The sequence below is a fragment of the Pseudopipra pipra genome, chromosome 2, assembly GCF_036250125.1.
Source record: "Pseudopipra pipra isolate bDixPip1 chromosome 2, bDixPip1.hap1, whole genome shotgun sequence".
In the NCBI taxonomy this organism is placed as follows: domain Eukaryota; kingdom Metazoa; phylum Chordata; class Aves; order Passeriformes; family Pipridae; genus Pseudopipra; species Pseudopipra pipra.
In genome coordinates this window covers 119537229-119559335 of record NC_087550.1, presented here as the reverse complement: position 1 = coordinate 119559335, position 22107 = coordinate 119537229, and the positions used below count along the sequence as shown (strand labels likewise).

At 47.6% G+C, this 22107-nt stretch overlaps 1 protein-coding gene and 2 long non-coding RNA genes across 3 annotated transcripts; 2 read left to right on the top strand and 1 right to left on the bottom strand.

Moving 5' to 3' along the window:
• Positions 1-7: 7 nt before the first annotated feature.
• On the top strand, positions 8-493 carry LOC135410505 (uncharacterized). Its single transcript, XR_010428706.1, has 2 exons — positions 8-102; positions 214-493. It is a non-coding gene; the product is annotated as an uncharacterized LOC135410505 (long non-coding RNA).
• Positions 451-19727, bottom strand: LCMT2 (leucine carboxyl methyltransferase 2). The gene is made up of 14 exons (XM_064647250.1): positions 19625-19727; positions 19157-19281; positions 17817-17898; positions 17310-17490; positions 15974-16130; positions 15376-15565; positions 14861-14968; positions 12716-12806; positions 10321-10578; positions 8055-8285; positions 6374-6471; positions 4609-4796; positions 4272-4407; positions 451-2286 (listed from the first exon to the last, which is right to left on the bottom strand). Exons 1-14 carry the CDS (start codon positions 19661-19663, stop codon positions 2110-2112), a joined length of 2061 nt encoding a protein of 686 aa, XP_064503320.1. The 5' UTR covers positions 19664-19727; the 3' UTR covers positions 451-2109.
• Positions 4791-6102, top strand: LOC135410506 (uncharacterized). Its single transcript, XR_010428707.1, has 2 exons — positions 4791-5250; positions 5549-6102. It is a non-coding gene; the product is annotated as an uncharacterized LOC135410506 (long non-coding RNA).
• Positions 19728-22107: the final 2380 nt, after the last annotated feature.

The window sequence follows — 22107 nt, the reverse complement described above, 5'->3', positions numbered from 1 at the left end:
TGTGACACTGGGAGTTCCCAGGAGCCCCAGGGAGAGCCCTCCTGCCTCAGGCAGTGACCCTGCATTCCAGGTTGTCCCGCTCAAACCCTTGGGATTCCTAAGGTCAGTCGGGTCAAACAATTCCATTTGACATCACGAATCTGTTTTCAGCTGTTGTTGGATCTGTAACTGCTGGGTTTTAACTGGTTCATCAAATAAATCTCTTTTGAAGAGGTGGTTTATTTCAATGTCAGGAGCCTCCATGACACGAGGGCAGTGATCATCCCCCTGGGCCAGGCACGGTGAGGTCGGACCTCAAATCTTGGGGTCAGTTTTGGGCCCCACACGACAATAAAGACACTGAGGTGCTGGAGTATGTCTGGAGAAGGGCAATGGAGCTGAAGAAGGGTTTTGTGCTTTAACCCCACCTGCCAATTCAGTAAGGAAAAAAGAAAGGGAGAAAGAAACTCATAAGGTGAGACAATTTAGTAACTAGAAAAAAATTCTGAAAATATTGGAAGAGAGAAAACAAACAAGGTGAGAAGAAAACCAAAGCAAATGTGAACAATTTCTCTGCACCCAACAAATGATGTGCAGTCAGTCAGAGAATCATCATGGAATCACAGGATTGGGTTGCAAGGGACCTTGAAGATCAGCAAATACCACTTCACTACTACAGGCAGGGAACCTCCCACTAGCCCATGTTGCTCCAAGCCCTGTCCAACCTGGCTTTGGACACTTCCAGGGATGGGGCAGTGACAGTTTCTCTGGGACACCTGTGCCAGGGCCTCCCCACCCTCACAGGGAAGGACTCCTTCCCTATATCCCATCTATCCCTGCCCTCTGGCAGTGGGAAGCCATTCCCTCCTTGTCCTGTCCCTCCACCCCTTGTCCCCAGTCCCTCTCCAGCTCTCCTGGAGCCCCTTTAGGCCTTGGAAGGGGCTCTGAGGTCTCCCCAGAGCCTTCTCCAGGTGAACACTCCCAGCTCTCCCAGCCTGACTCCAGAGCAGAGAGGCTCCAGCACTTGGAGCATCTCCATGGCCTCCTCTGGACTTGCTCCAGCAGCTCCACATCCTGAAGGACTGGATGCCATCCAGATGGACCTGAACAAGCTCCAGAAGTGGGCCCATGGGAGTCTCATTAAGTCCAATAAGGCCAAGTGCTGGTGCTGCACCTGGGTCAGGGCAACCCCAAATATTAATCCAGGTTGGGGGATAAACACATTGAGAGCAGTCCTGGGAGAAGGATCTGGGGATGCTGGTGGGGGAGAGGCTGGACATGGCCCAGTCCAGAAACTCTTGTGTGCTCGGCTAATCCCACAGCGTGGGCAGCAGGGCAGGGAGGGATTCTGCCCCTCTGTCCCCTCAGGTGAGACCTCACCTGCAGAGCTGCCTCCAGCCTTGAGGAATCAGCACAGGAAGGACATCACCTTGTTGGACCAAGTCCAGATGTAGCTGAAGCACCTCAGCTATGAGGAAAGGCTGAGAGAACTGGGATTGTTCAGCCTGGAGAAGGGTTTGGGGTGACCTAACTGCAGCCTTCCAGTACCTGAAGGGAGCCTACAAGAAAGATGGAGAGAGACTATTTCCAAGGACCTGGAGGGAAAGGACAAGAGGGAATGGCTTCCCACTGCCAGAGGGCAGGGTTAGATGGGATATTGGGAAGGATTTCTTCCCTGTGAGGGTGGTGAGGCCCTGGTGCAGGTTGCCCAGAGAAACTGTCACTGCCCCATCCCTGGAAGTGTCCAAGGCCAGGGTGGACAGGGCTTGGAGCAACATGGGATAGTGGAAAGTGTCCCTGCCCATGTAAGGGGTGTGGAACTGGATGATCTGCCCTGCAACCCAAACCATTCTATGGTTCTATGAATTCAGGTTAGACTTCGTTCAGATTTTGAACCAAGTCTGACCCTCACTTCACCTCTAAGCCCCTCTGCTGCAGCTGCTTCTCAGGCACTTTATTTATAGTAATAGGAAGAGCTGTACAAAAGCAAAGGCCAGTGAGCTGTGAGCCCCTTTCTGTAAACTGTCCCTCCTGATCCCACCTTCCCAAATGCATTCTGGATACAAAGCCCTTGTGGAAATCTTGGACCTCTGAGTGAATAGATGTCTCCCCACAGTGCAGCAGCACAGTTCAGCCCTGCTTGGTCCCAGTCAGGATGCTGCTGAGGCTCAGTGAGACAGGCTCTGGGTTCAGGTGTGTCCCAAAGGAGAAGCAGTTACCACCACCACCAATAACCAACAACTCCTTCTCATTTGGCAGAAAGACACTGCTATGATTGTGTAGCATTAATGGCCACTCCAGATGCTCCTGAAAAAGGAAAGAAGATTTTCAATATACAAGACTTCACACGGTTCACTGTATCACCCATGAATGTGGGCAAAAAGAGAGATTGAGAATGTAGGAACAAGGAACCCATGAGGTATAATCCTCCAGTACACCCACCCACCCCCCAGTTTGCAGTTCAGTGCTTTTGATGGGAGAGAATGTCTTGGTAATCCTTGAACCCTAAGGCTTTCCGAAAAGGGTGACACCAGTCACTTTTTGATTCAATGGAAACCTTTAGCATTCCTGGCCTGTGGCAAGGAGTTCCAAAGCTTACTATGTAACTGGTAGGTTCAAAAGCCTGAAGAGTTTCACCAAAGCCAAAGCAAACAGCTCATAAGCAAAGGCAGCTACCAATCCACCTGCATCCACTTATTCAACGTAAACAAAAAAGTTATATTCTTTTAGATACAACTTTATTACCACCCTACCCACCCTCACTGCTGTCCAAGGGCAGCCTATTTTATCTAAAGGATATGAGGCCCCTTACAACTTCTGCTACAGACAGTAACTAAGAACTAAGCTGCATCTAAGCATGCTTCATGCTTCATGCCTCCAAGAACATGCCATAAGGTCAGTCAGATGCACACATACTGTCCACTGTGACCTGTCACAAATTCCAGTTTCACCAAGGACAGGTTCCATATGTACAGCTATCTAAAGACAGTTGTTTCTTTATGTAAAAGAAATAACTTGTCAAGCAACAGAAGTTTTCTTATAGAATTACAGAATGATTTGGGATGGAAGGGACCTTTAAAGGCCATCTCTTTCCACCCCCCTGCCATGGTCAGGGACACCTCCCACTAGCCCAGGTTGCTCCAAGCCCTGTCCACCATGGCCTTGGACACTTCCAGGGATGTGGCAGCCACAGCTTCTCTGGGCAACCTGGGCCAGGGCTTCACCACACTCTTTGTAAAAAACTTCTTCCTTATACCTAGTTTAAAGCTACTGTCCTTTAGATGAAAACTATCACCTCTTGTCCTATCACTACAGGCCCAGCTAAAAAGTCTGTCCCCATCTTTCTCATAAGTCCCCTTTGGGCACTGGAAGGGCCTCTAAGGTCTCCCCAGAGCCCTCTTCCTCCAGGCTGACCCGCCCCAACTCTATCAGCATATCCTCACAGGAAACATGCTCCAGCTCTCTGATCATCTTTGTGGCCCTGCTCTGGACTCACTCCAACAGATCCACGTCTTTCTTTTACTCCAGACAGTATTATCTGAGATGAGGGCTACTCACACATGCAGACCAAGTTTTGCTGGGAGTGTGCCAAAATCCTGCTATGTGACACCACCTGTATGGCTGTTCTTCAGTGATTCGGAGAAGAAAGTCACACAACAGTTAAAGTTGGAAGGGACCTGTGAGCATCATCCAGTCCAACCACCCCTTTTCAAAGCAGGCTCCACTACAGCAGGTTGCTCAGTACCCTGCCCAGTCAGGTTTTGAATATCTCCAATAATGGAGACAGCACAGCCTCTCTGTTCAGTGTTCAATGAGCCTTACAGTAAACTTTTCTTATGTTTCAGTGGAGTTTCCAGTATTTCCATGCTGTTTTTTCTTGTATTCCACAGAGCAGCTATAACACACTGCAGTTTCCCCCAAGAAGTTCTCAATGCAATTATAGTGCAGACCTCCATAAAGACTCACTGAGGCTCTGGTTCGATCTGTTCCCTTCCTCCACAGCTATCCCAAAGGGACTAGATTTGTGCCCATTTCAGTTCTACTGCCCCTGTCTAGAACAGAGCAGCTTTATGTCCTCCAGTCTTCTGCCATGCAGTGTCTGTCTCTCTCTTAATACTGTTATGTTCTTTGTACTGGTAAAAGCGCTTCAAAATCAGATTCTACCTCGAACAGGGAATGTTTATTCCACTCCCAGCTTTGCTGACTTTGCTTTCTCTACTCAGTTTCAAGGAACAGCTCTAAAGTTATCATCCTCCTTCATACAACATTGCAAGAAAAATGTCAGTACTTACCACATTAATCACATAGTCCAAGCAGAGGCCAGTCCTTAAGTCAATGACAGTGATGCCTGGCACGGAGGGTGTGTGAAACCACACCCCGCCAACGAGCAGAAGCTTTCCTTCGTGCACATGTGCAGTATGTGAATACCTGCGAGTTCCAAATGAGATTGAACCCCATTAGTAAGGGAGGTTGGTAGAGACAGGCTGAAGATTCACTGATGAATGCTCTAAGCACCCTGGTCTAGTTGAAGATGTCCCAGCTCATTGCAGGGAGGTTGGACTAGATGGCCTTTAAAAGGTGCCTTCCAAACAAAACCTTTCTATGATGTTATGAACACATTCTGCTCACCTTGGGATGAGAGGAGGGTATGTCTCTACTGCCTGCCACTGAAAGCCATGTTCAAGCTTCCTCAGAAGGAAAACTGACCCCAAGGGCTGCTCAGCTGCTCCCAGACCTCCTGCGATGAGCACTCCTCCTTCCCAGCTGCAGGCACTGTGAGAGTGGCGGCTTTCTGGGACTGGACCCTCAACAGCAATCTAGAAAAACACAAGTCCAAGGCTGCAGTTTGCCAAGCTAAGTGTCTTCTTAATGCCCAGGCTTTTAAATGACTTTTTCCTCTGTGGTTGAGTTTTCTGACACCCAACCTTATCCACACGTTCCTCTAGACTGCTAAATACAAGTGCTTCCAATTACACTATCTCAAATATTTCTCTGGGCCTCAGTATATTTAATATAATCCGTCTTTAGAGGGTTTATTTCTGCACATTTATTACAGGTAACTTTATTTCCATTCTTGCATGCTGCTTTCTGCTCAAGAGATACACCTGAGAACCCTGAGTTTGTTTCCATTTCCATAGTCCACATGGACTATGGCAGTGACCAGCAAAGCAGGTGATCAGTGGCTCAAAGCACAGAGCAGGATAGCAGGCTGAACTGCAGGACTAAAACGCAGAAAAAAACCCCTTCAGTGCAAGTACTAAAGGAAAAAATGTAAGATCAGGTGTTTAAAGAAATATCATAGCAAGCAAGCGGTGGAGAAAAATTCGGAGGCCACCTTGTCCATCCCTTTCCCTAAAATAAATGAAACTATATCTATTATCATTTGCATAGATGTTTATATAATAGCTTCTGAAAGTCTGCAGTGACAAGAATTTATTGCCTCTTTAGGCAGTCTGTTGCAGCACTTGGCTAGCCTAACTCCACAATCAATAGCTTATCTTAGTGTCCAGTTGATTCCCTGCACTACTCAAAGTAAAAATGGAGAGCAATTTTTTTGTCTTCTCTGCAGCGATATTTTACATATTTGAAGATTTATTTCTATCTTGAATCTTCTCCAGACTCAACAGCTACAAGTCCTTCAAAACCTTCCCTTGTGAGGTATGTGATTACTCTTGTACACCTCCATACAGCTGTACCACCCTGTCCATCTCTTTTTCAGCAATCAGCTTTGGGTATTTGACAAGAATTCTGCTGGGAACATTGAAGAAAATAAAAGGAGCAATTCACGTGGCTTACAGATAACAGTCCTGGTTACATATTTGAAGACAGAGTTTAGGCCTCCCACAACACCCTGATATTGCTTACTCATGTTTGGCTCGTGAGCTCCTACAGTTATGCATCTCCCACCCTAGGATTGTGCTACGTAAAAGGCTGGGCTCAAACACTCGGAGTAAATGGGGTTATAGCAGGCTGGTGGCCAGTCACCAGTAGGTTCATGAGAGGGCAAGTCCTCTAACTCAATTTCCTTTTATGACACGTTCAGCAATCTAGTTGACTGAGGGAAGACAGCAGCTGTGGGAGTGGTTTTGATTTTAGCAAAGCCTTTTCTGCTGTCTCTAACAGTATTCTCCTGCAAAAACGTCCAGCATACAGCTAGATAAGTCCACCATGCGAGAGGTCAAAGAAGAGAGACAGAATGTTCTCAGTAGCATCCAGCAACGGGACAAAAGGCCATGGGCACAAACTGGCATACAAAGAAATCCACTTAAACATAAAACCCCTCACATTGTACTATCAGGGTCATCAAGGACTGTCTGTGAAGATTGTATTCCAGTAAAGAGCAGGATGTTTAGAAGTCAGCTCTAACTTGGATCACCATGGAGTACATTCTTACCACAGTGTTGGAGAGTTCTCGAGTGTGCAGGAAATACCAATCCCCAAGCACAGGCTCCAGAGCAGAGCGGCCCCCGTACACAAACAGGTACTGTTCACCTACAGGAACAGACAACCAGGTGAAAAGGGAAGTTAGAACTTGGTATGTCACCAAAGCAAAAACTTCTGTCTACATAGAAGGGAAGCTGACTGAAGACAGAAATTAAGGCAGTCAGGCAGAAGCTCTATATACTATTTCTAGAAGACATCCTGCAACCTGATAAACAACTCCAGACTTCATCAATAAATACAAGAAATTGTTTCACAGATACTGGAACTACTCTTGTACCTCGATCTTTTATAAGACACATGGAATCACAGGGTCACAGAATATGCTGAGTTGGAAGGAACCCATAAGGATCATCAAGTCCCACCCTTAGCCCTGCACATGACCATCCTAAACACTCTAAGAACCTGCACTCTTCATGTTTGTGGTCATTCAGAAGATCACATCATCCCCTTACATTACGTACTTGCTGAATGGTTACGGTCTGGAATGTTTAAGGAATGGAAATCACACACTCTAGTCTCAAAATGAAGAGGGGAAAACATGCTTTCCAATATACCTAATAGACTTAGGGAATGGAACTCTAGGCAATGGAAAAATGACTCCTGTAGAACTAATAAAACTAGAAAACACTAAGTATCTAAATCACAGCAGCTCAAGGACATCTATTCATCTCAGGAAAACTGATAATAACACGAATGTGTATTTGTTAATGTGGAGAAGCCTCAAAAAGGAGGTTAAAAAGGGTGCAAACATCTTTGGATAGATGTCAAGGATGTGCATTCACTGCACTGTGCCTTGTCCTTTCACTCCTTGAGAATGGACTGTGTCGACACCACCAGGGTTGGTCACTTCCTTCAGCTACAAAGCAACATCAAGGCAAAAATAAGATGAAACAATACAGTCTGACAAAGACAAAAAACAATGTAATATTTATAAAATTTTACTTACCCATTTCACATTTGCTTCTTTGATACAAAATTCTGACTGGAAGGCTGAGCTCTAAACTACATTACACTTTTAACTAAACATTGCTCCACAAATGGAAAGTATGCTCCAGACTAGACTACCAATTGCTTAACAGTTCCCTTCTGCTCTCCTTGGAGAGCTCCCTGTCCACTGGCAGGAATGGGACAGCTTAGGAAAGGACAGCTTTCACCTCCTGAATGCTTAAGTTTTTGCCCCTTACAGTCAGGATCTTTTACTAGGCCAACCTTCAGGTTGCTACTGCAGGACCTGATTCTAGAGCCATTCACAACTACTTTGTCAATTCCTAGTAGAAAAGTAACACTTCTGAGGCACTTCTGGATAAAGAGGTAGGAATTCTGCTCCAAAAAAATATCCTTTGGAGATAGCAAAACTTCCCTCTGGTGTGATCAAGAATGAATAACTTCAGCCATAAATGATCTCAAAGAATCAGTCTTCCAGAACAGATTACATCCCCAGGTTTCAATTCCACTTACCACTGGGGGTTATGTGGCATACGAAATATAAAATTACTGCATTTCAAGTGCCAAGATCTCAGAGCCTCTTTCATTTCTTTCCTACTGGCAGGCTTGAGAAGTGGGTCAATATGAAGTTCAACAAGACTGAGTACAAGGTCCTGCATATCTATGGCCATTTCCAGGCTTTTTACCTTTGAATGTCACTTCAGTTGTGCTGTGTCTCCACCGCAAAGTTGCTGGTTCAGCAGCAGGCTGCAGATTTACAAGCTCCACTGCAATGTCATCTGGGTCTGAAGCATTATAGGTTTCGGGGAACTTTAGCCATAACATTCCCAAACCTGCATTTGCTGGGGACATTCGTCCTCCTACCACCAGGGCCAGACTGTCTGAGAGACAGGACACAGTATGGTACAACCGCTCGCCTGCAGAGACACAAAATGCCACGGTTCACTTAGGCTGGAAAAGATCATAGTCCAACCATTCCCCCAGCAATGTCAAGGTCACAACTAAACTATGACCCCAAGTGCCACATCCACACAGCTTTTAAATCCTTCCAGGGATGCGGACTCCACCACTGCCCTGGGCAGCCTGTGCCAGGCATGGACAACCCTTTCCTTGGAGACATTTTTCTCCATATGCAACCTGAGCTTCCCCTGGCACAGCTTGAGGCTGTTTCCTCTTGTCCTGTCCCTTGTTCCCTGCGAGCAGAGCCTGATCACCCCCCAGCTCCCCCCTCCTGTCAGGGAGTTGCAGAGAGTGAGAAGGTCTCCCCTGAGCCTCCTTTTCTCCAGGTTGAGTCCCCCCAGCTCCCTCAGCTGTTGCTACGTTGGGATTACAGGAGTGGTGGATGAGGGAAGGGCAACAGACACCATCTACCTGGACTTGTACAAAGCCTTTGACACTGCTTGAGCACAACGGCCGGTCTCTAAACTGGAGAGACATGGACTTGACAGATGGACTACTTGGTAGTTTTGGAATTAGCTGGATAGTCTCACTCAGAGAGTCACAGCCAGCATCTCAGTGTTCAAGTGCAGACCAGCGGTGAGTGGTGTCCCTCAGGGGTCAGTACTGGCACCAGTACTGTTTGACATCTTTGCTGGTGACAGGGCCAATGAAATTAAGGGCACTCCCAGCATGCTTGCCGATGACATGGAGCTGTGTGGTGCAGACACAGGCTGAAGGGAAGGGATGGGGCATCCCGAGGGACCTAAACAGGCTGCAGAGGCGGGACCGTGCCAATGTCATGGAGTTCAACAAGGCCAAGTGCAAGGTCCTGCCCTTGAGTCAGGGCAATCCCAGTACAAATACAGGCTGGGCAGAGAACATATTGAGTGCAGCCCTGGGGAGAAGGATTTGGGGGTGTTTGTGAACAAAAAGCTCAGTATGACGTGGCAGTGCGCGTTCGTAGCCCAGAAAAACCAACCATGTCCCAGGCTGCATCAAAAGAAGCGTGAGCAGCAGGCTGAGGAAGGTGATTCTCCCCCTCTATTCTGCTCTTGTGAGACCCTACCTGCAGTCCAGGTCTGGTGCCCTCAGCACAATAAAGACATGGAGCTGTTGGAACAAGTCCAGAGGCCACTAAGTTGATTATGGGGCTGGAGCCCCTCTGCTCTGGAGCCAGGCTGGGAGAGTATGGGGGGTTCAGCCTCAAGAAGAGAAGGCTCCAGGGAGACCTCAGAGCCCCTCCTAGTGTCCAGAGGGGCTCCAAGAAAGCTGGAGAGGGACTTTGGATGAGGGCCTGGAGGGACAGGACAAGAGAGAATGGCTTCCCACTGCCAGAGGGCAGGGTTAGATGGGATATTGGGAAGGAATTCTTCCCAGTGAGGGTGGAAGGCCCTGGCACAGGTTGCCCAGAGAAGCTGTGGCTGCCCCTGGATCCCTGGAAGTGTCCAAGGCCAGGTTGGACGGGGCTTGAATCAACGTGGGATAGTGGAAGATGTCCCTGCCCGTGGCAGATGGTGGGAGCTAGATGATCTTTAAGGTCCTTTCCATCCCAAACCATTCTATGATTCTATGACTCCAGCTCCGTTCCCTTCCCTGGACATGCTCCAGCCCCTCAATGTCTCTCTTCCATAAGATTCCAGAACTGGACACAGCACTTGGGGGCTTCAGCAGTGCCCAGCACAGGGAGACAATTCCTGCCCTGGGCCTGTGCCCACACTATGGTTGGTACCAGTCACGTATCACCGGCCTTCTTGTCCACCTGGGCTCATGTTCAGCCCCCGTCAATCAACACTTTCAGGTCCTTTTCCAGCTTTCCAGTCACTCTGCCCCCAGTCTGGAGCACTGCATGGAGTTGTGGTGATCAAAGAGCAGGACCCAGCATTTAGAATTCAGAACCTTCAGATCTCTGTGACTGCCAGCATCACTGTGCTCAGACACCCCTTTTTCTAGACATTCTTTCACTTTTAGCACAAAGGTATCTCCCTTACACTTGCCATCAGCGTGGGAACTCACCCCATCTTTTATCAGGCTGTTTCTTTGTCACACAGCCAGCTTTCCAGCAGCCTGCATGCTTACTCAGCACATGGAAATTTCTCAGGCGACAGTGTTGTCCATCCTCCTCCCCAAAGCCTCCAGTGGTGAGAATCACATCGGCTTTTATAAGAACAGAGCGGTGACCGTAACGTCTCAGGCCAGGAATTCCTGAGAGCCTTGCACACACTGCTGCAGGGACACTCCCAGCCATTCCAACAGGAGCAGCACGATGAGGAACTGTAAGACAAAGAGAACCAAAGAACTTATGCACAAACACAAACCAAGTGGGAGATAATGTACGCCATCTTTTCAAGGTGATCTTTTCGAGAAGCAAAAATTGAGAAGCAAGTTGACAGAGCACACAGACAATCTGACATGCCCTAGAAATCAGGCTGTAATGGTTAAAACTATCACTGTGCCAACTTTAACTTCTACTTACTGCTCACTCAGCTCCTTACAGTTCTGAGACTGCTTTCATGGGGTGGAGGTAAGACTGGCCAAGAGCCTGCAGTTCCTAAGCTGCTGCAGCAAGATATGAACCACTGCAATGCCTTCAAAAGGAGCACCTGTCTGGTTAAGACAATATTTGGCTACATGAATGGCAAAGAACAGCAGAAAAAGGACAAAAGCCAGGAAGCTGATTTCAAAGTTTCCTGCTAGATTTTGATCCTACCTTCACAAAGCATTGAAATAAAGTTCTGAAGCATGACAAATGATCTACATTAATTCCAATGGTCCTACTATAAGGGAATATTTCCAGTTATCTAAATACCTTCTCTCTAAATACTATACCCCTTAACACAAAACAAACTCTCAGTACAGGACTCTGGCTCACCAACACATTGTACACGTTGTTTTCTTTTAATCAGTTTGGAATTTGCATCTTCTGTGATTTAATCAAGAGCTTTATTCTTCTGTTATTAGAGATGATGAGGTGAAGGAGAAGTGGCTCTCAGTCCATTTTTTTATGCCATACTCAGAAAAATTGCCTGTACTGAACATTGTTTACTACAAGATCCTACTTTATCATTTGATGAAGTAAGAAATTTAATCTCCTTGGGCTTAAATGTCTTTCTAAAGATGGATCTTTTTAAGACTGAGGAGTTTTTTCATATCAGAAAATATATTTACCATGATGTGTTTTGAAGATTTAGTACTTGCACTCTCTTGAACAGGGACTCAAATCTACCCGAGAGGATAACTGGGGGCATTTACTGGCGTTAGAGACATACCTTTTGCATTCACAGTAAAAAATATCTAATTGTGAACATTTACCAGACTCTGAAGGCTTTTGCTATCAGATTCGAATACAACAGAGACAGCAGCACAAAGACTCTACTTCTGTCTCTAATGAATCAAGTGTCTTGACTGCAATAAAGTCCATTAAGCAAAGGGACTTTAACTGAAGGATAGATACTACACATTTAGGAGCCTTTAAGGATTTAAAGCCTCCCAAGGACCAGTGACAATCACACAGTATATGTAACCACATGCACATTCATTTAGCTTCAACTTCACATTTCATGTTTGCAGATCTAATCAAGACACAGTACTTTGGATTCAGTGGCCTTGCTGGCCTCAGAAATGCCATCCTGCCCTATCCTTTTTCAGCTGCTTTTCTTGCTCCCTAAAACAGAGACTTCAACTTTCTGTTGCAGATAGAACCACTTGTGGTACCCATCTGTGAAGACTAGTGATATGAAACAGGTTAAAAATAACCTTCTGCTTTCCACGCTGAAAAAGGAAGAAAGCAGCTAAAAGCAGGAATTTTTTGGACTGCTACTGCTGCCAAATCCTTATCACGGAAACAGAGTCTTGGTCTTGGTTTTTCCCCAGCTGTACCACTTTTCTCCCATCTAAAAAAAGTGACATCAGATTTAAAAGCATTTCACAAACAGAAATACTACAGGTACAATTCCACCCACATGGGATAACAAAGCAAAGCACAGCTTCATGACAGGCTCCTGAGTGCTCTGCTGGACAGGGTAGTAAGGAAAACAGAACACCCTTTGGGGAGCCAGAAGGAGAGAATGGTTCAGAGAAACATGTATGGAGGCAAGCAGGAATAACTTCAAAGGGGAGATCCCAAAACCAGCAGGAAGAGCAGGGTGGGCTGGCATGTACGGGGGGGGCTATGTACAAACAGAAGGAGGTGCTGTTCAGACTGAAGAGCTCAATAAACTGAAAGAATGGAACTGATCAGAACCAGCAGTGTCAGGCTGGGGCCCTGAACAGTATTTTTAAAAGGGTGGAGAAAGCTACCAGACTGCAGCATCCCATCTGCCCCTTCCAGAGCTTCACTGTCTCCTAAAACCTCTCAGAGAATAACCTGCATGAGATAAAAAAATACTGCAAAAAATGAGTTGGACTGTACCTGTCACACTGGGTAACAATGGAGTCCAGGAAGGTTCCATCCCCTTTGATGCAGTCAACACAAAGTAATGAGAACATTTCAGATGCCATTCCTGTAGCAAGTCCAAAAGAAAGAAAAAACAAAACCATAAAACAATCCCCCTCAAAATCTTAGAGCAAGAAGCAGTAAGGATCTCAGAACAGCCAGGGTGATCAAATCAAATACCAACCCAGTCTTGCACTGTTTCCAACAGGGGTCAAAATCAGAGGTCTAAGGCTGAATCTGAGAAAGAGAAGGTGTGTAAATACATTCCTCACTTCAATCTTCAAAAATTTACAGCTCAGTGATCTTCTAAGCAAGAAGCTGTGTTTTTTTATTGAACAATCCTTGATGGATTTCTCATCCATAAATGCGTCCACTTGCTCTTTGAACTCACAGAAACTTTTAACATGTCCCACGTGCTGCAGGGTGTTGTTCCTACATGCTGTAGGAACGAGTTCCATAGCTTAACTAGAAGTTGCATGAGGAAGCTTTTCTTTTTGGAATCAGCTTCCCTTTATGCTTCCCAGTTCCGACCACAGAAAGAGTGAGGGCTCTATATCAGAAGGATTAAGGTTTCTTAAGGTTCATGGAATACAAGTGATTCCAAAGAAATCACAAATGCTCAGACATGCAACATGCTCTGTGCTGAATGATAATACAGAAACATAATTTTCAGTCTGGTCTTGGAATCATTCTGAGGCAGAAGCACAAGCAACAGGAATACACAGGAGTCCACCCTGGCCTTTATGGACATTAGGAATTGACTGTCCATTCCCATGGGCTGCGATATATTCAGCCAACTATACAACTACAAAGCATAAACATGAATTTAAAAGGCAAAATAAACCCCATTATCAGCATCATTGCCCCAGCCTCTACTAGAAGTAAAAAGCATCTTTTGAAAAGGGGTATCCAGAAATTAATGTAAACACCGAAAATGGAAGGATCCACTATTAGTCCCTAGGCAAATTCTTCCAAAAATGTCTCCCTCAGCACGAAGTCTGTAGTTTACATTTCTTACCTAATTTGACCAAGCTTGTTTACAGTAAGACCTGGATCTTACTTAATCTTTCTCTCAAAGGCTAATTGTAGAGCTCTGTTATCACATCATTTGTTATCACATCATTTATTCTCATGCATGTTTCCAACAACAGTACCAAGTCTTTACCTTCCCACTGTATGAGCAATGGCCTTGATCTACAACAATTCTTGTACACATTTCTAAACCACTTTGCAAATCTGCCAGCTCTTTCAGTCATTACTTTTGCATTCATGTAGCAGAGCAGATCCTGCATGTTGGCAAAATAAATGCAAGCATGTTAAATTATTTTCATACTGCAGCAATTAGATTTCTAGAATTATAAGCAGGGAACCACAAAATCAAAAGGGAAACTTCTAGTAAGCATTTCACAGTATTCACAGAATACTTAGCTCAAAGTTACTCACTATCTTGCACTTACCTTCACTTTTAGATTTCAAATAGTCAGAAACTTTGCCAGCAGTTAACATAAAAATGGCAAAGAATAAAGTCATAGTTGAATTTCAATCATTAATACAGGAATGGCTGTACAAAGTCAGACCAAAAAATATCTGCAGTAGCCTGTATCCGACAATGACAAAATATAAAGTAGTCTACAGAAATGGAAAAGAGCAGGACAAGTGCATCTACTTTCCCCAAGAATGCCACCAACCACTTGCAGTCAGGAACCTCACATCAGGTGTGGTTTTATGTAGTCAGTAATCCTTAATGTATAATCCTTAATGTATTTCTCTTTCCTCAAAGTAATTGCCCCTTGAATCCACGCAAACTTTTAGCATCTAAAACATCTTTCATACTACCAGCTGGTTTGCTATGGCAAGACTGTCTCCTTGAGAGATCACTCCCTGAGGAATGAACATAAAGCTTTTCTAACATCAAGGAGAGCCTTCTCCCCATGCTCCTTGCCCCAGCTTTACCTGGAGCTCCCTGCAGCCTCTGTGTTAGCCAAGCTAGACCAGGGTCCTTTCTGCCTCCATGAACACCTGTGCCCCAGCAGCCCTGTACAGAACTGTGACCATGAGAAACTGCAGACACCTTATGGCATCAAACCCAGGTTGCTCATCTTTAGAATAAAGAAGAATTACCTCATACTCATCAAAAGGCTCCAGAGCCTGCACTCTTTGCTGTTCGTCTTCTGGAATACAACAGGTGAAAAACTCATTCATATCCATGACACTGCACTCAGTCCAGCCCTAAAGAGAAATCCTTCAAAGTAATCACCTCTGGAAGGACAGAAACTCACTTCCCATAAGAAAATAAAGACCCCAAATTAAACACTTGCATGAGCTGTTAAGACTGTCTAGCTGAAGTAACAGCAGCCCAAAATCTGGTGAAAATAGATTTCTTATCTCTAAAGCTCTTAAGAACTTAATTTATTACAATAAAAGTCTCAGAGGAACTCATCATGCCTTAATCCTGTATCAGAAAGTAAGCTGCAAGCTGGCTGGAAGCATTTTCAAATGACTAGTCATGCTACTAGAAAGGCAGTGCCTCAGCCTCAGCCCTGTTTCTTCAACCTGTCACTGCCCAAGCACTCAGAGTTCCAGTCTTTCTCAGGTCAGTCATGCTCTGTGCATGCCCTAGAGAAGCAGGTGCTTACCCTCCCCAGAAAGCGCCTCTGCTGTGCCTCGCAGTCGGGGTACTGTGCCAGGGAGCGGAGTGCACAGCCCAGCTGGCTGAAATGCTGCTGCATGACACGGCCAAAGGGGTCCCCGGGGTGCACCTGCTCGTACAGCAGGAAGCAGGCCTGAGGGAAACGCTCTGCTGCCCACTGAATCAAGGCATCTGACCTGTGGGGAGGCTGTGTGTAAGACATTAAATAACTGAGGGGTCCCCTGCACCACACAGGTGCAGTACATCTTCCTTCACACCACAAAGCTGCTACTGAGGCATCCTGATAAATGGCAATACACAAATGAGAGTGCTGTACTGGGGACTCAGGAGCATCTCCTCCCCATCTGCACAGACAATGAGGGGATGAGAAGAACAAAAAACTTCTCTGAGAGAACAAAATCACTCATTTGAGATTTTTCTTTTTTCTTCCCTCCCTTTCAGGATATCACAGGGACATCAATTACACCATCACAGTGATGATATAAGGAGCTATTTGGGACTCCACAGAATTCCCAGGGCTTTAGTTCTAAGAGAGCAGGTCTCCCAGCCCAAGGTGATGGATATGGGAGGAGAACCCAACTGACCTGCTGTTCTCCATGTAGGTGAGCACCACCTCTGCAATGAAGAGGGTGGGGATTTCATTGTCCAGTCCTGCTTCCTCCAGGGCTCTCCCCAGCTCAGACAGCTCTGACAAATCCACTCCCAGTAATTTATAATCCTCTCCAGAAAAGGTAATGGCTCCTGGGAGACAAAAACGATGCAATCTCACTACAGTGCTGCTGCAATAATGAAAGCAAAAGGGATAAACAGGAGAATAAAACCCACAGGCAATCACTCATAAGACTGTGTCTATCAACTCTATTTCCCTGGGACATGTACAGGAAAATCCCCATTACTACCTGAACCATGAAGGGATAGTGCCAAATGATCCATTAAATGCAGAGCTAAAACTCTTGTTATTCCTAATGCAAACTTCACCTACAGATTTCTCATAGAATTATTACATTTACTATAACAACAAAACTTCATCATATTTACTTTAAGAGCTTTTTTGTAGAACCACTGTAATTCAGAATCAAACCTTAAGGACTCTCATTTATACACCTTTCAGTTTAGGCTAAGAAAGCACCATGGTTTTGATAGAATTCAAATGGTTTGCCTCACAACCAGAAAACTCTTCTCAAGTTTCTTAGGCTTGGTTTGCTAAATAGATTTCACTTCTGTACAGTGGCACTGAGTCCTGAACTCACACATGCCAGCTCTGCAAACACCAGGCCCCGACTCACAGATCATCATCCTCACAAGTTCCAGTTTATGATCTGCAAGTATTATCATATCTCTGTACTCCCCAGAATATGATAAGCTATGGTTTGTTGACCTTTTCAACCAAAACCCAGTCATTAACAAAGCAACTTCAACCATTGCCCCTTGACTGTTTGCTTTGTGCCTCCAAGAAAAGTCTGGCTCCAACTTTTCTACCCTCTCCCAACAGGTAGCTGAAGACTGCAGTAGTATTCACCTGCCTTGCAACCTCCTCCCCTTAAGGCTAAACAAATCCAATTGTCTCAGCTCCCCTCCAACATCACCTGCTCCATCATTTCATCACCCTCATCACCTCCCACTGGACATGCTGAAGTTTGTACCAATGAGCTCAAACCTGGACACAGGACTTCAGAAATTGCAACAGAAAGAAATGGATCTTGGTTTGATACAATCAGCTCCTGACAAATCCACCCTGGCAACTTCTTGTTATCTCCAAATGCTTAAAAATTAATTGTTTCAATGTTTTTCATAAAAGGAACATGCGTTTCATTTCCAGCTTCATAGTTCCCCTACTATCATCTCATTTTTTGAAAGCTGAAGGTATGTTTGTCTCTTCTAAACACTTAGTACCTAAAAAACCTTCCATAAATACCATACCTAATCCTTCCCCTGCAGTGTCTCCCACCAGTGCTGACAACTCTTCCATTCTTTTGATCAGAGTAGCTTTTTGGCACATCACGTTTGGAAAATCCACCTCATACACCACAGTGTGATGCAGAAGACCCACGTCCTTCAAACGGAAGTATAAGGAGTCAAAGCCAGCACCCAGAGACAGGACCTGCAGAGAAAGTGTCAGAAAAAGTTATGCTCAACTCTAACAGCATCCTGGGCATCTAGGTGTGAAAAATATTCAATATTATCTGCAGAGTGACAAAATCAGGCAAAATCCTGCAAGAGGCAGAAGAATTTTGTGCGGATATTGCCCTCTTCCAGGTATTTCTGCCAAAGTGACACATGGAGATCCACAGTAGTGCCAGTCAAGATTCGCTTGTGCCCTCCTGGGAAAGGATCCCAACAGATGCACCAACGAGTTACTGGAGTGCCCAGATGCCAGAAGGACTTTTCACACATTTAGTGGAACTTGCCAGTACAGAGAAAACGCACCTGTGTCCTAGGGTGGCTTTGTGTCTTCAGCAGGAAGTCCTGGACACAGTGATCTACAGCACGGGCACGGACGTAATAACCCCTGCCGAAAGAAATTCAGAATCGCTGTCCAGAGACCTGAGTTCTCCAACACTGGCAGCTTCCATTGCAGAAAAATAAAGATGATTTTTCCTCTCAGCTTCTACCCAATAACCCCTCATTTACAGACCTGCACTGGGAGATGACTTTGTCATCTCTAGAGCTTCCTAATAAATACAGATCTCCTGCACTCAGTGAGAGTATTAACCATCAAGATTATGGAAAACCCACAGAAAACGTGCAGCTATCCCAGCTGGACCTGTTTTGTTTTGCATAAGTAAATATTCACTGAGTGAAAATGTAAGAATCCAGAAAGTGAGGATGCTCCCCTGCAATGCAGATGGCCAATACCTGAGCTCCTGTCCCAAATCACATGCTATAACAACAAAATGAATGAGTGTGTACAAATGCAATGAGAGGGGAACAGAAAAAGGAAGAGAAACAAACTCAGGAGAGGACTTCTGTTCTCTGGTTTTTGAATAAATGGAACTCAGTTAGTCGAACTCCTGGGAAGCATTTACCATTTCCTAGTCTGGCAGGGACTGATGCCTCTTGTTCCTTGGCATTCTCTTTCAGTTGGTTTCATTGTATATCCACCCGGCTATATCTGAGCTCCTATTATCCCTTTAACAAGCATGCTTTCATCTCCATGCCTGGCAGGGACAAATATTTCACCAGACAGTCTAAGATGTTCCAATATTCATGATGACAGTGTTGATAACTGCAACACACAACCCCTTCTACGAATTCAGCTCGGCTTGCCAATGTTGTGTGACAAATCAACACAGGCTCAGCTTCCTGACTTGATGAGCCACACCTGTCTTTATAGGCCTGCAAGCTTCTGCTTGAACACCACTCTTTGTTTTTTTGCTCTGAACGAAACTCCTTCGGCAATTCACAGTCATTTGAATTGCTTTAAACTATTTGCTTCGAATAAACTCCACGACCACATCAGCCTAGAACCCTTTGCACACACACATTAAAACGTGCTTGTGTCTTGCAAAGCTCTGGAGAAGAGCTCCTGGACAGACACTGCTTATTCAAAAGATAATCCTGCTTCCCAGAACCACCAAATACCTTACTGAGATTGTAACGGTCAGGAGAGTTAATGGGAAAATTACTGATGTGCTTACATTAGTAGAATGTTTTCAAACCTTAAGTAGCTTTCAGCAGCATTAAATACTGGAGTTAGGAACCAGTCTGGTGGCACATTTCACTGGGGACAGAGCAGCCAAAAGCCCCGCACAGTGTCCCCTCCTCACCGGTGGATAAGCGGTGCCCGCCGGCGCTGCCGCCCTGCCAAGAGCCGCAGGAACCGGTCCTGGATGTAGCCCCGTGCTGCCGCTGAGCACTTGCTGATGGCACTGCTGCCGCCGGTGCCCTGGACCTGCCGGGACAATGGCACATCGGGATGGGGGGCCGGGCAGCGCCCAGGGGGCTCCGAGCGGAGCGGAGGGCACGACAGCGCCCGCCACCCCAAACCCCGCTCTGAGCCAGCCCCCGGGCCCCCGAGGGTCACTCATACCCGGGGTCATACACCCGAGGTCACTCACACGAGGGTCACTGACACCGGGGTCACTCACTCCCTCACACTCACACCGGGGTCACTCACACCGGGATCACTCACACCGGGATCACTCACACTCACCCCGGGATCACTCACACTCACACCGGGCTCACTCACACTCACCCCGGGGTCACTCACACTCGCACCGGGGTCACTCACTCACCCCGCGGTCACTCACGACCCCAGTCCCCACACGGCTCATCCCGCTCGCGCCGCCGATCGGAAGCGGCAGCGCAGCGTCTGGCGCAGGCAGTGACGTCACGCAGGCCGCGCCCGGGAAACGGGCGGGGATCGGGGCAGGGACACGAGCGGGGCGGTGGGCAGGGATCGGGACAGGGATATGGGCAGGGATATGGGCAGGGATCGGGACAGGGATACGGGCAGGGATATGGGCAGGGATCAGGGCAGGGACACGAGCGGGGCTGTGGGCAGGGATCGGGACAGGGATATGGGCAGGGATCGGGACAGGGATACGGGCAGGGATATGGGCAGGGATCGGGGCAGGGATATGGGCAGGGATCAGGGCAGGGACACGAGCGGGGCTGTGGGCAGGGATCGGGACAGGGATATGGGCAGGGATCGGGACAGGGATCGGGGCAGGGATCGGGGCAGGGATATGGGCAGGGATCAGGGCAGGGACACGAGCGGGGCTGTGGGCAGGGATCGGGACAGGGATATGGGCAGGGATCGGGGAAGGGATATGGGCAGGGATCGGGGCAGGCATGTGGGCAGGGATCGGGACAGGGATATGGGCAGGGATCGGGGCAGGGATCGGGGCAGGGATATGGGCAGGGATCAGGGCAGGGATCAGGGCAGGGACACGAGCGGGGCTGTGGGCAGGGATCGGGACAGGGATCGGGGCAGGGATCGGGACAGGGATATGGGCAGGGATCGGGGCAGGGATCGGAGCAGGGATCGGGACAGGGATATGGGCAGGGATCGGGGGATATGGGCAGGGATCGGGACAGGGATATGGGCATGGATATGGGCAGGGATCGGAGCAGGGATCGGGACAGGGATATGGGCAGGGATATGGGCAGGGATCGGGGCAGGGATCGGGGCAGGGACACGAGCAGGGCTGTGGGGAGGGATCGGGACAGGGATATGGGCAGGGATCGGGGCAGGCGTGTGGGCAGGGATCGGGACAGGGATATGGGCAGGGATCGGGGCAGGGACACGAGCAGGGCTGTGGGGAGGGATCGGGACAGGGATATGGGCAGGGATCGGGGCAGGCGTGTGGGCAGGGATCGGGACAGGGATATGGGCAGGGATCGGGGCAGGGACACGGGCAGGGCTGTGGGCAGGGATTGGGACAGGCATGTGGGCAGGGATATGGGCAGGGATCGGGGCAGGGACAGGGGCAGGGATGTGGGCAGGGATCGGGGGATACGGGCATGGATATGGGCAGGGATCTGGGCAGGGATATGGGCATGGATATGGGCAGGGATCGGGGCAGGGATATGGGCAGGGATCAGGGAAGGGATATGGGCAGGGCTGTGGGCAGGGATCGGGGCAGGGACACGAGCAGGGCTGTGGGCAGGGATCGGGTCAGGGATATGAGCAGGGCTTTGGGCGGGGATCGGGACAGGGATACGGGCAGGGATCGGGGCAGGGATATGGGCAGGGATCGGAGGAGGGATGTGGGCAGGGCTGTGGGCAGGGATCGGGACAGGGATCCGGGCAGGGATCGGAGCAGGGATATGGGCAGGGCTGTGTACAGAGGTGCAGGCTCCGGGAACGGCTCCATGCAGCAGGCCCCTCAATAGTTTGGCCCGAGCTCTGTCCCCGGGGCTGCATGGAGAGCAGAGGTGGCACTGGTGGCACTGCCATTTGGGACACGGCTCTGTTGGGACCCCGGACTGGGGTCCCCAGGCTGCGTGTGCCGAGGACAAATGGGCAGGGCCGGGGGACTGTCTGTGGCAGCCGTGGTGAATATTTCGTGTTATTTCTCTTTAGGATTTGTACGGGGAGTTACAGAGGAGCTGTGGTAGCCAGAGCTGTGTGAGATGCCACGAGTGCTGCACGCGCTCTCCTATTCAGCATCTCTACACATCTTGCACTCCACAAATTAGTGTACTGTGCTTTAAATAAGTTACAATCTCAAAATGTCACTTTTAAAGAGAATGGTCAGTGTGTATTTTTATAACTGGGACCATAAAGTTCAGTCCTCAGCCCAGTGCTGGCATTCCATTAACCACATGGAAGTTTTTCCCTGAGATGTATTTATGACCAAAATGCATGGCAGCGAATTGGGGCGTGGCCACTGAGCTCACTGCCTCCAGCCATCCCAGGAACTGCTTTCCAGTCCTCCGTTTCTGTATCCATACTATATCCATAACAATCTTCTGTGCAAACTCTGTGAGCTGACACTGAAACATGAACTGGGCATCTGGGGTTTAACACACAAACACAGACACAAATAGTTTGGGGGGAGGGGGCGGGCTTGGAGTTTATTTCCCTGTCCTTAGTAGAAAACACCATATGTGTGCTCCAGGAAGGGAGTCCAGGTCAGATTTCCATGGTACAGGATGAGAAGGCAGTGTGCAGCCATTCTTGGGTCTGTGTGTGTGTGATCCTTAGCTGTCACAGATATAAAATCCTGTAATCACAATTTTATCAGGCATTCATTTGGAAGCAGATGGGATT

Bases quoted from the DNA above. Each gene is read 5' to 3' on its own strand.
- LCMT2 (XM_064647250.1), bottom strand. From the start codon at position 19,663: ATGAGCCGTGTGGGGACTGGGGTCGTGAGTGACCGCGGG. The intron at 14,969-15,375 runs GTAAGCACCTGC...ATTTCTCTTTAG, and splicing joins AGAGGCGCTTTCTGGGGAGG to GGCTGGACTGAGTGCAGTGT. The intron at 4,408-4,608 runs GTGAGCAGAATG...TGGAACTCGCAG, and splicing joins TACCCTCCTCTCATCCCAAG to GTATTCACATACTGCACATG.